The sequence below is a fragment of the Engystomops pustulosus genome, chromosome 2, assembly GCF_040894005.1.
Source record: "Engystomops pustulosus chromosome 2, aEngPut4.maternal, whole genome shotgun sequence".
Classification (NCBI taxonomy): Eukaryota; Metazoa; Chordata; class Amphibia; order Anura; family Leptodactylidae; genus Engystomops; species Engystomops pustulosus.
In genome coordinates this window covers 87,592,142-87,609,990 of record NC_092412.1, presented here as the reverse complement: position 1 = coordinate 87,609,990, position 17,849 = coordinate 87,592,142, and the positions used below count along the sequence as shown (strand labels likewise).

General features: G+C 45.7%; 1 protein-coding gene across 1 annotated transcript in view; it reads left to right on the top strand.

Annotated features, from left to right (window-relative positions):
* Positions 1-17,849, top strand: part of UGGT2 (UDP-glucose glycoprotein glucosyltransferase 2) — a 209,427-nt gene that overhangs the window by 25,768 nt on the left and 165,810 nt on the right. The window contains exon 9 of the mRNA XM_072135438.1: positions 13,039-13,138. Within this exon, the coding sequence (XP_071991539.1) occupies positions 13,039-13,138 (100 nt within the window). The remainder of the gene's footprint in view (positions 1-13,038; positions 13,139-17,849) is intronic.

Sequence of the window (17,849 nt, the reverse complement as noted above, 5' to 3'; positions counted from 1 at the left end):
GGTGTTCCTAAGTAGGGGACTGTACTTACCTATGCGGTCCCTCCCAGCATCCCACACTGCCGTCTTTCAGGTCCATGCCCCTGAATGTTTACAGGAGCACAGAAGTTGAGCTTAGTTAAGCTCCCACCCGGCCGCTTAAGTGGACACGCACTGGTCCCTATTTCCAGCACTGTATCATGCGCTGAGATATGGGGACAGGTGAGCTCGGCCGAGCAGAAGCTTCTAGTTTACAAGGCGGGGGGGATTCAAATGTCCCAATAAAAAATTATTTAACCCCTTACCGACATGTGACGTAATAGTACGTCACATGTCGGGTCCCGGTACATAGAGAGGGTTCGCGGGCCGAGCCCTCTCCATAGCCGATAAGTCTTTGCTCCATATTGCAGCAAAGGCTTACCGGTAACACCCGCAATCGGTGCCGGCACCGATCGCGGGTGTTTTACCTTTACCGACGGCTTCAAAATGACGGCTGCGCGTGGGCGCTGCCATCTTTCCGTGGATCGCCGCTCCCCGTGACATCATCGGGGAGTGGCGATCCGTCACCATGGTAGCTTCGGGTCTCACGAAGACCCGAAGCTACTTCGGGTTAACCCATTCATTACAATGTGCTGTCAGCACATTGTAATGTATGAGTAGCAAAATCCCCATATACTGCCATACTGTAGTACGGCAGTATATGATAGGATCGTACAGACACCCTAGGGTTAAAGTACCCTAGGGAGTCTGAAAAATAGTAAAAATAAAAATTAAAAAAAGTTAAAATAAAAAAATTATAATAAAAAAACCTAAAAATTCTAATCACCCCCCTTTCCCTTGAATTGATATAAATATAAATAAACAGTAAAAATCATAAACACATTAGGTATTGCCGCGTCCAAAAATGCCCTATCAAAATATAACGGTTTTTACTGCGTTTAACCCCGTAACGGAAAATCGCGCCCAAAGTCGAAAATGGCACTTTTTTAAAATTCTATAAAAAGTGATCAAAAGGTCGTACATTCCTAAAAATGATAACATTGTAAACGTCATCAAAATCCGCAAAAAACAACACCACCCACAGCTCCGTACACCAAAGTATGAAAAAGTTATTAGCGCCAGAAGATGTCAAAATCCCCCCCAGGAGGTTTTAATTTTTTGTAAATGTATGAAAACATTATAAAACCTATACAAATTTGGTATCCCCGTAATCATACCGACCCAAAGAATAAAGTAGACATGTAATTTGGGGTGCACAGTAAAATCCAAGCCCACAAGAATACGGCACAAATGCGGTTTTTTACCAATTTCACTGCATTTGGAATTTTTTTCCCGGTACACGGCACGGAATATTTAATAACACCATTTTGAAGTGTAATTTGTTACGCAGAAAATAAGCCATCACACAGCTCTGTACATGGAAAAATAAAACATAAAATAGACAACATTCCATTCAAACTTAAATATAAAAAAGCATATAAATTTTAAAGCGTAACTGTAAAGGGTTTTTTTTCACAACTCAATAGCTCTTGGATGTAAAACAACTTTACCTTTTATCTTTGTAACCTATATTAACCAGTTTCCTTGCTATACCCCTCAGATTATCTGAGTGCTGCAATGGCTGCAATAAGCCCTATGAATCTGTACTTTGTTTATAGTACCATTCCTCCACCCCTCTGTTCCTTCCCCCTTCGTTCTTGCCCCCTCTGCTTTTGGCTTACCGCGTCCACGTCTGCCCACTGCTCAAACTGCCCGCCCCACCCGCTCACCTCCTCCTCCAACCTTCAATGCGTGCTTTTGGTCAGGTGACTGACCTGGGACGTCATTTTGGAGAGAAGAGACATTGAAGACATGTGAAAGACTCAGTCTTCCAACACCACAGGTTGAATATATAGGTTTATTATTTTTGAAGGGAGGCCACTGCTGGTGTATTTTATTAGTCAAGTTAGGCTGCTGCTGGGACATAATATGTGTCAAGGGAGGCTGCTGCTGGGACATAATGGGGGTCATTTACGAAGGGCCCGAATAACGTTTTTACGGCGGGTTACCCGAAAATTTCCGATTTGCGCCGATTTTCCCTGAATTGCCCCGGGGTTTTTGTGGCGACAGAAATTGGGGGGCCTGGCCGAACGCTAACCCGCCGGATTCGGAGAAACCGCCGCATTTAAAAAAAAGTGTCGTTGAACACGCGCTTACCTGCACCCAGCAACGGATCGTGAACTCCGGCGGACTTCAGTGCAGCAGCGACACCTGGTGGACGTCGGAGGAACTGCCTTAGTGAATCCCCGGAAGACCCGAATCCACCGCAGAGAACGCGCCGCTGGATCGCGAATGGACCGGGTAAGTAAATCTGCCCCAGTATGTGTAAAGGGAGGCTGCTGCTGGGACATGTTGTGTGCAAAGGGAGACCTCTGCTGGACATGTTATCAGTGAAGGGAGGCCACTGCTGGGCATTTTATTAGTGAATGGAGGCCATCACTAATAAAATGCTTTGGTACAGTAAAATGTTTGATGCAACCGGGGAGGGGGGGGGCCCAGCCATATCAATGCTATGTGGCCCACTCATTCCTAGTTATGCCACTGCACCCACTTCACACTTTCAGAACAGAAAATGCCATAACTTTGGAAAGAAAAGGTGAGTAGCACAAAGTAGGCATCATTCTGTTTGTTTTCAAAGGGGGCATCACATATAATAATATGGTTTTTAGTAATGAGGGTTAGATAACAAAAGTGATCCAACACACAGTTGTTTACTATGCAACTAATGTGAAAAATATTCGTTTGTCGATTCTGAGAATGGTTTGCTTCTGATCTGTGCCTGTAGTTACACGTATGTGTTTTTCTTATAATTTTCCCTCTGCAAGGTCTTCTTATTTGACCACTTCAGTTATATGACCCTGACGCAAAGCATATACTATTCTATTTACCACTCATTGTCTACAGTATCTCTCTAATAACCATGACCGCTTCTGCCTTCTTTATTACTGAAGGTTGGCCATTTTATTTTTATAATAGACCTTGATATGCTCAGAATCTATGCAGAATTTATTGCTTTCATTTTGCTAGTGTTTTGTAAAGCTCCACCAGCTAAATCATATAATCAAAATACACTATGGTATTTTGAGCTGAAAGTTTTATAGAAAGAAAATCAAATATTGCCAGTCTTATTAAAAACTGATGAGTATACTCAAGAATGGGTGCTGTGTTTAAGTCTATTCATATTACGAAGTGTTATTCTGAAATGGCTTAGGTTTGTTAAATATTCACAACAATAAATGAAATATTTACAATAAAAATTTCACAACATTCTTTGATTGGCAAAATTGAACTAGTCAAACTTCCCAAATCCCTATGCAGTTATGACATTGTGTAATTTTTTTTTTAGCTATTAAAATCACTGATAAATTAAACTAGTATCACTGCATCTGTAATACCCCAGATTTGAATTATAGAGAACATTGCAAATGTTGAGAATTTTGTTACCCAACCACCTCAAAAATGTAAAAACACAGGCTAGGGACAAACAGCCTTTTGCAGAGGGTTAGGAGAAGGAAATGGGGGTCTCTATCGAAGCTAAGGACTGGACTAAGGCTTTTACCTTCTAGGTATCTTCTAGGAGTATCATGACTAACATTTTCTTTAGCTATCTTCTAATCCATCCTTTTTGGTGGAAGGTAGATCTTTTGAAGATCCCTCCCTACAATCAAATTCACCAACTCTCCATCTGCTCTCCTCTTCTCCATTCTTTCTACATGCATCCTGAAAGCGAAGTGCTCTTTTCTGAGTTTTGTGTTCATGACTGCTCACACTTTTATAATTACGAGACGAGAAATTCTTCCAGGCTCCCCTCTGTCTCTGAATGGTTCAAAGAACTTCTCTATCTCCAACGCATGGAAGAGCTAATGATCATCCCCGACAGCATGCCTGATGCCTTCATACCAAACCTGGGACCCCTGAATATCCTTCCAGGCTTCCCCATGTTTTAAATAATTCACTCATCCGCCTCCGTAGAGATGATTGCCCTCCCCCCCCCCAATTCTTTTCTCCATTGTGTCTCCCCTCCCCTCTTACTTCACCTTTTCTCAGGAAGTAGCCCTGGACTGTCTATGCACAGTTTCTTAAACATGTGTAATACTCAGATGTTTGTGTACTTTATATTGTATTGCCTTTTGTATTGCAGAGGCTAAAGCTTTACAAACCATTAGTATATTTTTCTTGATAATTCACCTCTGTAAGAAAATAAATGAAACATTCAAGTGTGTGTAAGAAGTTGAAGGGGTTGTCCCCTTTCAGCAAATAATTGATATGGTTTGTGTAATGAAAAGTTCTAAAAATTTCCAGTATACTTTCTGTATCAATTCCTCACAGTTATCTAGATCTGCTTGCTGTCCTTCTATAGAAAGCTTTTATGTTTACTTCCAGTGGGTATAAATCTGTCCATGGTCATGTGATGTCACACAGGTGTACGGCTCGTTAGAATCACAGAGTAATCACAGCTCTATTAATGCTTTGATGATGATGTCTCGTTCACCTGTGTGACATCACATGACCATGGACAAGTTTCTATCCACTGAAAGCTTTCTATATTAAGACGAGCAAGCAGAGATCTAGAAAACTGTGGGTAATTGCTACAGAAAGTATACTGGAAAATTGTATAGCTTTTTATTACACAAAGAATATCTATTACTTGCTGAACTTTTACCAATACTTGTAAAAGTGCAAAGTTTATTTAGAGATCAATTCAGAATAAAACCGCTTAAACATTTTCTTCAGATTTTGAGGTTTCTAAAATCACAAGAAGCACATATTCTACAGACACCTAATGTGAGCTTGTTATAGATTGTAGGTTGTGTTGATTTGTATGACCTGAAGTACAGCCACAGGTGCTGGAGTAAAGCACAATTATTTTCAAACTTCTCATTGTAGATTATTGGGTCCTTGAAATAAACCTCTTCTCTTCAGACATCAGTGCTCACATTAGCAGGTATAAAGCACTTGTGAATCCTGAGATCCTGACCTTTTTATCAAAGGCTTTTAGCACAATGTTCTTTACTGTAACTGATCATGGCATCCTGATGCCCGATCAATCGCCAGAGATTAACTTGTAGTTGTTAAGCCTTTTTCATGTTGGTTCTCTTATAGATTTATATCTGGGGCTCAAACCCCTAATCATTGTAAGGTGACTTTCAAATTAAATGAGTCTGTGTCCAGCGCTGGAATTGACTAACTTGAATGAAAAGACAAGACCTGTCCTTGCAGGAAGTTAGCAACAAGACTGATAAGTTTATTGAGGTACCGACATTTATAGAAAACCATAAGGCACTTTACATAAGGCGTGTAATTAGGAAAGCAGCAACTATAATTGGGTGTTCTCACCCAGGAAATGTAACACTATTGGATGTAAGCACACAAAGGAGTCTAATACTATTGGCTACATGCAAATACTGAAACTTCACATAAACCAAATGTCCAGATGTCCACCTGGATACCTTCCTCTAGGTGGTGCTAGCGAGCACTAAGTCTTTGTGTGCTTTTCTAAGGAATGAGACCCACACCCAAACTTCAGTAATCACTACACAAAGTTATATGAAATGAATACTGAATCTTTAAAATATCCGACAATACGTAAGATGGCGTCTGAGTCCAGTGTAATATCTTTAACATTTCCCCCCTTTTGAGCTTTGCATGGCCTGTAACTGTTGTCCAGGGTGACCTCCTCAAACTCCAGGTACATACAGGTAGGCTAAGCCCTTACCTGCTGGACTTTTTAACTCTTCACCAGATCCCCTGGAGGCCAGTCACTCGGGGGTTACAGGCCTGCATACTCAAATCACATAATTGTGTTTCCATAGTTTATGGGTTTATTAACAGGCTGGTTCTTCAACAAGACGGTATCCTCCACACCGGCACTTCTCCTGTCATGGTTCTTACCACCTGGACGGCCATCTGGGACATGGTGGACTTGATGAGGGGGACCACACAACACGCAATAAGTGACGAGAGCAAAATCACAATCCCCAATATCACCCCCACTTAAAGGAAACCCTTCCAATCCCCCAACTACAAAGTGAAGGACAAAGTGTCCACTTCTGAGTTTCTCTCGAGTTCCCTGGACAGTCCTTCAATCTCTTCAAGTGCATGGGTAATGGATCCATAGGGGGCAATGTCATCCGGGATGTACATGCGACAAGCCACTCCCACCATCTTACAGACTCCTCCCTTCTCAGCAAGGATCATGTCCAAAGCCATGCGGGTCTGGGAAGCCTCTCGGATACAATCACAAATCTCTGTTGATTACAATAAAACCAGTTAACCCAACCAACATCTTTGCTCCTAGCTATCTGGGGAATAATGGACTCTAGACCTGCCCATATCTGATTGTGGACCTTGTACTCATCTGGGACCCCCCTTGTTGCTCCCGCTGTATCTATATAAACGTTGTCATCTAGGTGCTTCTCTCAGACCTCCAGAATCCTTTGGGATTCTCTACCTTTTCTTATGTGTCTGATCAACCTTATCCCTGGGGATCACGAGGAAGGAATGCACAAACCTTATCACTGTACACTCACCTTCCCAGCCTCTAGGCCTGACCTGACTCTCCTATCCCCACAAATCCAGTACACATCAGACACTGCTAATACAGGGTTACCTGTGCTGTCAATGTTATAGAAGGTCATTGTCTTGTTGCACCAACCGTAGGTAAAGTCTCCTACCCTGGGGGCATCCTGGTCAGCCCTATAGATACAGTGATAGTCATGGTTGGGGTGTCCCTGAGCATACAGTCAGTCAGAAGAAACCAGCTAGCAAGAAGAATAAGTAAGTTTGCAACAGTAAGTGTTGGAAGCGTGCTGACTTCTCTCTAGCTTCACAGCCGTGGCGCTGGTCAGCAGGACTTGGAAAGGACCGTCGTAGTGAGGCTCCAGTCTCTCTCTCTGGTGTCTCTTTACCACCACATAGTCTCCAGGCTTCAGGTTATGCGTCCTGAGGTCTCTGTCTGGATCTGAAAAAGTAATCAGAAACACTTTTGCCGACCTTTTTCAAGGCCTGGCTCAACTGTATGGCATGTTCCACCTGGTTTCCTGCCATCATCTCCTAGGGTCTGTGGGAAGTAGGGGCCTAGTCTGGGTGCATAGCCAAAAAATACTTCAAAGGGGACAATCCCATCTTTCTGTTGGGGGTGTTCCTAACTGTATGGTGGGCAGCAGGAAAGCACTCACGCCATGGTTTCCCTGTTACTTCCATGGCCTCCCGGATCTCTAACTTAAGAGTGCTGTTTATTCTCTCAAACCCACAACTAATTCGGGAAGGGGTGTGCAGGGCCTGTTCTACACCCAGGAGGGACAAGGCTTTAGGTCTTTACCTGTCCAGTGAGGTGGGTTCTGCGACTGGACTCTATGGTCTCCGGAAGTCCAAACCTGCAGAAAAATCTCACTCACCAACTTCTTGGCTGCAGCTCTGGCAGTAGCCTTGGTCATGGGAGAAGCTTCTGGCCACCCTGGAAAGAGATCAATGCACACAGGCACGTATTCCTACGTGCCACTTTTGGTAGCTGGATAAAATCCATCTGCAGTCTCTGGAAGGGATACAGCGGCTTGGGTGTCACCTTCTGTGGAGTCTTTACCACCTTACCCGGGTTGTGGAGGGCACAGACTATAAAGGCTTTCACTAGTCTAGTGACAGGGGTAGTAATGCCCGGGGCAAACCACTTATGGTTTATGAGCACTAGCATGGCCATTTTGGATTTGTATGTGTCCGTAGGCTACTTGACTTACTGTCGGGTGCAGGGCTCTGGGCAGGCACACCCTCTCTCCCAGCATCCAGGTCCCATCGGCATCTGGGCTGCAGCTTTCCGCCACACTCCCTTCACTTCTGATGACTCTCGGGCCACCAGGGACTGGAACACCTGTGGATCAAACTTTTTAGCTCAGAACTCACCGCTGAGACTTCAGGACAGTCTCTGGGCTCCATCTGTGCAGCTGCCTTCGCCATCCCGTCAGCCACATACTTGCCCTTGGCTTGTGGAGTTACCAAATTGTGTGTGCTTTTACTTTTACTATCCTCACCTCTTGTGGAAGTAAGAGAGCATCCATGAGCTCTTTAACCAGCGTGCCATGCTTAAAGAGGTTCCCTGCAGAGGTGAGGAAATCTCTAGCCTTCCATATGGGTTCATAGTCGTGTTTAGACCCCAGAACTATACCTTGAGTATAGATATTTGCCCTTTTACCTTCCACCAGCTGTAGCGCTTCCCTGAGTGCCATCACTCCTCCTCCTGCGCTGACCTGTGTGGAGGGAGTGGTTCTGCTTGTACTACCTCATGTGCGCCACTGACCACTGTATATCCAGTGTAGAACCGTCTGTCTTCTCCTGCAGACCTGGAGCCACCTATGAGAAAAAACTCAACATCTGGGTTAATCACCCTTCTCTCCCCCCTCTCTGAATCCTGGAAGACTGGCGATAGAATGAAGGATTCAGAGCTGTGCACCTCATCAGTGTATCCTGGGGCATCAGGAGTGCGCACTGGAGTCTGAGCTGTCTGCTCTTTGCTCAGATGCTTGGGCTGTACTTGGGTGAGGACACTGTGCAAGGTAGTGGGGTTTGCACTGTAACTGAGTGATCTAGGGTCTGGGATCAACTCACTGACCTTGCTGAGCAGATTGCTGGCTACAGCTACTGACACCTGAGGGGCTCCCCTCACGACTGAGTCTAACCGGGCCTAATAATGGGCCACTGGGGAGGCCACCACGTTCCTGGACTCGACACCTGTGGCCTAGATACTCAGTGCAAAATAAAACAAAAGTTTGATTCAGTGGAATGTGCCTAGGGCCGGGGCACACATGATTTCTCAGCTTAAGGCTATGGAATGCATCAATTGCCTCCTGACTAAGGGCAAATGGAGAAGAGGCAATTCAATTATCAAGGGGCAACATCAGGCTGGAGGCAGCAGACCTTATCCCAGGCTGCAGGAGCTGGCCAGTCCTAGAATCATGTGGAGAGGCTTAGGCCTCAGGACAGGGGCACATTCTGGACTGCCAGCTTTCTTTCCTCTATCAGGTGTCTTCCTGTGGCTGAGAAGCAGTGGCCTAGGAAGACCACCTTCTCCTGGCAGTACTGGAGCTCGTCTCAGGAAACTTTGCAACCCTTCTGGAACAGAAAACACATAAGGTCAATAAATGCATCCTGGCAAACAAAAACAGTAGGTCCACCGCATACTGGAAAGGAGAACATCCAGTAAGGGGCTAGTCTGCCAGTCTACTCCCTGTAGGGCCGTGTAGTATGGAGTACTGGCTGGGGGAGTTTAACCCCCCTTGTGGGAATCTGCATCAGGTATACTGGATTACTACACTGGTAAAGGCAAATAGGTACTGGCAATCCTCATGTAGGGGCACAGAGAGGAAAACATTTGCCAACAGGGAAGAGTTCTACAATGAAAGGCACTAACTCTATTTGGGGGGGGCTTTCAGAAGAGGGGGACTGTTCTTGCTGACATCCTTGTCCATTACCACCCCCCTTGTCCCGCCTTGTTGGGGCCGTCTATGTTTCCTAGAGTGTGTCTCTTTGTATTCTTATCACAAGCAAATTCCTTTACGTCTTTTAGATTGTCAGCTCTGTTTCCCCCACTCAACACAGATGCTTTCTGTGTGCTTCAAGGCCACTTCTCACAGACATAGATAAGACAAAGCAAAGCCCAGCTGCACAGAGATCTCCCCCTGATTAACTCTTTCAACTCCAGAAAGCAGGTACCAGAGACATTGCAACACTTTTCTAGTAATTTTTCTGCAATTGTCAAGATCAAATAAGTTTAAAAATAAAATAAACAAAATAAACAAACAGCGTTGCACACTCAAGACCCTTAGCAAATGTTTGAAATTGATGAAAATATTCACCTGCCGACATTTTATTTATATTTCAAACGCCGGCCAGGACGCCTCAAGGGTGACTCTGCTGCTATCCTACAACCAGCCTACAGTGTAGAGTTATAGGCAATTAACTTTCAGGGACTTGAAAAGAATATACTGTCTTAAGATGGCCGCCACTGAAAAATGGTAGGGCGTGTCATCTTCTCTAACCCCCCAGATACGGGGGTGGAGTCTAAGAGGGTGCTGGTCTGCATTCCAAACGATTTTTTTTTTTTAATGAGCACTCTCTAGGATTCCAGTCCCTCTGTCCTGGTCCGTCCGTAGTCACTGGTCTAAGTCTCCAGTAATCAACCCCATCCACTTTCCTTTGTCATTAACTCTCTACTTACATCAAAACAACCTTCTGCCTGGGTGTGCCACTTTTGTCTTTGAGCCAGCCACCATTTACATCAAGTGCTGTCTCCTACCTCTGCACGCTCAGGGGATCATCTAACATACCCAAAAACTTCAATACCTCATAACTTCCTTTTACCCACTCTTTACCTTTCCTGTGTTACACTATGTCAGTTGCCTTTTTAGGTCTGCAGTGTCCAGCTACAGTCTTACTTTGCTCACTACCCATTTTGTGGAATCTGTGGAATACCTGATTTTGTTCAAGGGCTATAGATATCCTCCGTACATACAGCTCCAGACTACCCCGCTAACTATCAGTAAGTACAAATTAGAGACCTTCACACAATATTTCAGAAATCAAGGAGTTAACGCTCAACTGTAAAATTCCCGTCAGTGTCCCTCTTGTCTCTACTGTCCTTTCCGCATCACGGGGCCGCATCAATCCCGAAGGAACGATACGTAAATTTGGCCAGAATTTGTCTCTGCAAACTTCCAGATTCTATCCGCGCTTACATGAACAAAATCTCAACACCATCACAAACTTTCTGAACTACATCAACAAGCCACAAGAGGGCACTGCAGACCTTTTTCTACAACATACATTGTCACGTCCAGTCTCTGTCGGTCACCGTACAAGTGATCCTTTGTCGAAATCATCGTGAACATACTATTATATATGGACATGTAAGGCAAAGTACATAATATCACACAAGGAGATGACCTTACCCAGTCCCTTTCAGCCAGTGAAACAGAACTACAGTCAAGGTAGACAAAAATAGACTTGACTTACCCCGACGAGCGCTCATTGTCAGTTCTGGTCACTGGCCGCCTGGACTCTTCCGGAGGTTACCTCGATGGTTAGATGCCCATAAAAGTATGCCCAACCAGGAAGACGCCAATTCTTATAGATTTATATCTGGGGCTCAAACCCCTAATCATTGTAAGGTGACTTTCAAATTAAATGAGTCTGTGTCCAGCGCTGGAATTGACTAACTTGAATGAAAAGACAAGACCTGTCCTTGCAGGAAGTTAGCAACAAGACTGATAAGTTTATTGAGGTACCGACATTTATAGAAAACCATAAGGCACTTTACATAAGGCGTGTAATTAGGAAAGCAGCAACTATAATTGGGTGTTCTCACCCAGGAAATGTAACACTATTGGATGTAAGCACACAAAGGAGTCTAATACTATTGGCTACATGCAAATACTGAAACTTCACATAAACCAAATGTCCAGATGTCCACCTGGATACCTTCCTCTAGGTGGTGCTAGCGAGCACTAAGTCTTTGTGTGCTTTTCTAAGGAATTAGACCCACACCCAAACTTCAGTAATCACTACACAAAGTTATATGAAATGAATACTGAATCTTTAAAATATCCGACAATACGTAAGATGGCGTCTGAGTCCAGTGTAATATCTTTAACAGTTCTCTTGTCATCCTTCATTCCTTGCTGCCCATCTGAAAGGTTATTATATTTAACCTAGATAAACAAAAATAAAAATTATTTTTACATTTATAAGCATGCTTTGATAGTATACTGAGCCCATGTGGTACGTTAAAAAAAAACATATTAAAAGAAGCCTTTAATGGAAAAGTGAAGTGAAATGTTTATATTTTTATTGGTGTTGCTTGGCTTTTTTGGCATAAAATAGCTGTATCTCTGTGTTTGTGACTTCTTGATGTCACCATTGGAACATAAATATACTTACCAACTGATTTATCAATCTGTTGTCTAGACCAGGGTCAGAATTACGTACGATTTGTCACCTTTTTATGCAACTTTTTGAGAAAAAATTACAATACCAGCCAGCAGAGTGGTAGAATTCTGCTCCTATATTTATTAAAGGGCCAATGCAACTAAATCTCATTGACCGTAGAACACAAACAACAATCTTCAAACTTTCCCAACGATCCTGCATAGTGATAAGTAACTCCTTGAAAGGTTTGTTTTTAAATTTAATTTGTATGTTACGTTTGTAACAGGTAAATTTTGAAAGTCCAAACATTTTTTTTAGTCCCTGTGACAATTTTTGACAACCAGCATTAACAATAAAGCGTCACTGAAGACACCTTTGATAACTCTTGATCATTGTAACCTGTGGCTAAATTCCAGTAAATTCCAGTGAATTTTTTAAATGTCTGTGTTATCTACAGAAGGTATAGTAAAATGTCCAGGGGTGCAGAGGTTGCGGCAACCAGGCCCAAGAGGCTTAGGGGGCCCATGAGGTTTCACTTTCCTATATATGAGAAGACTAATACTTTACACCATAGATTGCAGTTTGGGGCCTGGCATAGACGTTGCACTGGGGCCCATCGGCATCAAGTTGAGCAACGGAAAATGTCCAACAAATTCACCAAAGAGGGCGTTTGGATTCAAGGACTTTGGCTGAGAGATAATTTTTGAAATCAAGAAACAGACGTTTTCATCTTTTTTATAATGAGCATTGTTCTTTGCTTGTGTAATTCTCTTAGGCTGCTGGGAAACTAGGTACATGTGTGAAACAAGTTTTCTGTTCTTTCATACAAAAATAAAAGTAATGCTTGTTAAGAAGGAGCAACGCTTCCTACTGCAGATTATGTGCCATAATTTGGAAGTAAAGTGGGTCTGTACTATATGACTTTAATTTGTGAAAAGTTGCTTGTCTCCTGGTAATTGGAAGGATGTGTCAGAAATGCTGTGAAATGTGCTCTACAGTAGCTGCTATGAACAATCTGTTAATTGATGCAGAGAACACTACAATATTGCTAATTGTTGTCAGGTTGTTCCGCTGAACCATTTTGTGTTTTTTTTTTTTTTCCTTTTTTAGATCTAAGCTTCCAAGCTGCCTCAAAAATTATTTCCACTCCTGCTTATGAAGCATTGAAGGTTTTGCGAGACATTAGCCAGAATTTTCCAATAAAAGCAAGGTAAGCTAGAAAGGCCATGTTTGTAATGATTAGAATGAAACAGATTTACAACAATTACTTGTTATAATTTTATTTTTTTTGTTCACAATGTTGTCACAATCTCATCCACTTATAGATTTACTATAGTGTGAAAATGATGTGGAAAAAACAATTTGGTCAGAATTTTTTGGACTACATCAATCATAATGATATGAATTTACAATTCACACATTAGTTGTCTAAAAATACTGTACATTATCTAGACATTACCCTTACAGGAGCTAGCCATGATTCGGGTAAAAAGAAATTGCACACACAAACGCCCAGAGGTCGCACTAACATTTTTTCAAAAGGGTAAAAATACTCCTCTCACCATTTTTGAGGAGTATTTTTACCCGAGGAGGAGTATGAATATTTTGGTAATACACCGCACACACTGCACAGCACACACTCACAATACAGCACACTGACAACACAGCACACACACACACACACACTGCGGACTCACCACACAGCACACACACACACTGCGGACTCACCACACAGCACACACACACACTGCGGACTCACCACACAGCACACACACACACTGCGGACTCACCACACAGCACACACACACTGCGGACTCACAACACAGCACACACACACACACACTGCGGACTCACAACACAGCACACACACACTGCGGACTCACAACATAGCACACACACACTGCAGACTCACAACACAGCACACACACACTGCGGACTCCCAACACTGCACACACAAACACACACACACTGCGGACTCCCAACACTGCACACACACACACACACACACACTGCAGACTCAACAACACAGCACACACACACTGCAGACTCACAACACAGCACACACACACACACACACACTGCGGACTCACAACACAGCACACACACACTGCGGACTCACAACACAGCACACACACACTGCGGACTCCCAACACTGCACACACAAACACACACACACTGCGGACTCCCAACACTGCACACACACACACACACACTGCAGACTCAACAACACTGCACACACACACACACACACACACACACTGCGGACTCCCAACACTGCACACACACACACTGCGGACTCCCAACACTGCACACACACACACACACACACACACTGCGGACTCACAACACTGCACACACACACACACACACTGCGGACTCACAACACTGCACACACACACACACACACACACACACACTGCGGACTCCCAACACTGCGCACACACACACACACACACACTGCGGACTCCCAACACTACACACACACACACTGCGGACTCCCAACACTGCACACACACACACTGCGGACTCCCAACACTGCACACACACACACTGCAGACTCCCAACACTGCACACACACACACACTGCAGACTCCCAACACTGCACACACACACACACACTGCAGACTCCCAACACTGCACACACACACACACTGCACACACACACACACTGCAGACTCCCAACACTGCACACACACACACACTGCAGACTCCCAACACTGCACACACACACACACTGCAGACTCCCAACACTGCACACACACACACACTGCAGACTCCCAACACTGCACACACACACACACTGCAGACTCCCAACACTGCACACACACACACACTGCAGACTCCCAACACTGCACACACACACACACTGCAGACTCCCAACACTGCACACACACACACACTGCAGACTCCCAACACTGCACACACACACACACTGCAGACTCCCAACACTGCACACACACACACACTGCGGACTCCCAACACTGCACACACACACACACTGCGGACTCCCAACACTGCACACACACACACACACACTGCGGACTCCCAACACTGCGCACACACACACACACACTGCGGACTCCCAACACTGCACACACACACACACTGCGGACTCCCAACACTGCACACACACACACTGCAGACTCCCAACACTGCACACACACACACTGCAGACTCCCAACACTGCACACACACACACTGCAGACTCCCAACACTGCACACACACACACACACACTGCAGACTCCCAACACTGCACACACACACACACTGCAGACTCCCAACACTGCACACACACACACACACACTGCAGACTCCCAACACTGCACACACACACACACTGCAGACTCCCAACACTGCACACACACACACACACTGCAGACTCCCAACACTGCACACACACACACACACTGCAGACTCCCAACACTGCACACACACACACACACTGCAGACTCCCAACACTGCACACACACACAAACACTGCAGACTCCCAACACTGCACACACACACACACACACACTGCAGACTCCCAACACTGCACACACACACACTGCAGACTCCCAACACTGCACACACACACACTGCAGACTCCCAACACTGCACACACACACACACACTGCAGACTCCCAACACTGCACACACACACACACACTGCAGACTCCCAACACTGCGCACACACACACACACACACTGCAGACTCCCAACACTGCACACACACACACACACTGCAGACTCCCAACACTGCACACACACACACTGCAGACTCCCAACACTGCACACACACACACTGCAGACTCCCAACACTGCACACACACACACTGCAGACTCCCAACACTGCACACACACTGCAGACTCCCAACACTGCACACACACACACACACACACACACACACACACACACTGCAGACTCCCAACACTGCGCACACACACACACTGCAGACTCCCAACACTGCACACACACACACACACACACACACACACACACACACACACACACACTGCAGACTCCCAACACTGCACACACACACACACACACACACTGCAGACTCCCAACACTGCACACACACACACTGCAGACTCCCAACACTGCACACACACACACACACTGCAGACTCCCAACACTGCACACACACACACACTGCAGACTCCCAACACTGCACACACACACACTGCAGACTCCCAACACTGCACACACACACACACACTGCAGACTCCCAACACTGCACACACACACACACTGCAGACTCCCAACACTGCACACACACACACACACACACACACACACTGCAGACTCCCAACACTGCGCACACACACACACTGCAGACTCCCAACACTGCGCACACACACACACTGCAGACTCCCAACACTGCGCACACACACACACTGCAGACTCCCAACACTGCACACACACACACACTGCAGACTCCCAACACTGCACACACACACACACTGCAGACTCCCAACACTGCACACACACACACACTGCAGACTCCCAACACTGCACACACACACACACTGCAGACTCCCAACACTGCACACACACACACACTGCAGACTCCCAACACTGCACACACACACACACTGCAGACTCCCAACACTGCACACACACACACACTGCAGACTCCCAACACTGCACACACACACACACTGCAGACTCCCAACACTGCACACACACACACACTGCAGACTCCCAACACTGCACACACACACACACTGCAGACTCCCAACACTGCACACACACACACACTGCAGACTCCCAACACTGCACACACACACACACTGCAGACTCCCAACACTGCACACACACACACACACACACACACACACACACACACACACACACACTGCAGACTCCCAACACTGCACACACACACACTGCAGACTCCCAACACTGCACACACACTGCAGACTCCCAACACTGCACACACACACACACTGCAGACTCCCAACACTGCACACACACACACACACACACACACACACACTGCAGACTCCCAACACTGCACACACACACACACACACACACACACACACTGCAGACTCCCAACACTGCACACACACACACACACACACTGCAGACTCCCAACACTGCACACACACACACACACACACACACACACTGCAGACTCCCAACACTGCACACACACACACACACACACACTGCAGACTCCCAACACTGCACACACACACACACACACACACTGCAGACTCCCAACACTGCACACACACACACACACTGCAGACTCCCAACACTGCACACACACACACACACACACACACACACACTGCAGACTCCCAACACTGCACACACACACACACACTGCAGACTCCCAACACTGCACACACACACACACACACACACACACACTGCAGACTCCCAACACTGCACACACACACACACACACACACACACACTGCAGACTCCCAACACTGCACACACACACACACACACACACACACACACACTGCAGACTCCCAACACTGCACACACACACACACACACACACACACACACACACACACTGCAGACTCCCAACACTGCACACACACACACACACACACACACACACACACACACACTGCAGACTCCCAACACTGCACACACACACACACACACACACACACACACACACACACTGCAGACTCCCAACACTGCACACACACACACACACACACACACACACACACACACACACACACACACTGCAGACTCCCAACACTGCACACACACACACACACACACACACACACACACTGCAGACTCCCAACACTGCACACACACACACACACACACACACTGCAGACTCCCAACACTGCACACACACACACACACACACACACACACACACACTGCAGACTCCCAACACTGCACACACACACACACACACACACACACACACACTGCAGACTCCCAACACTGCAC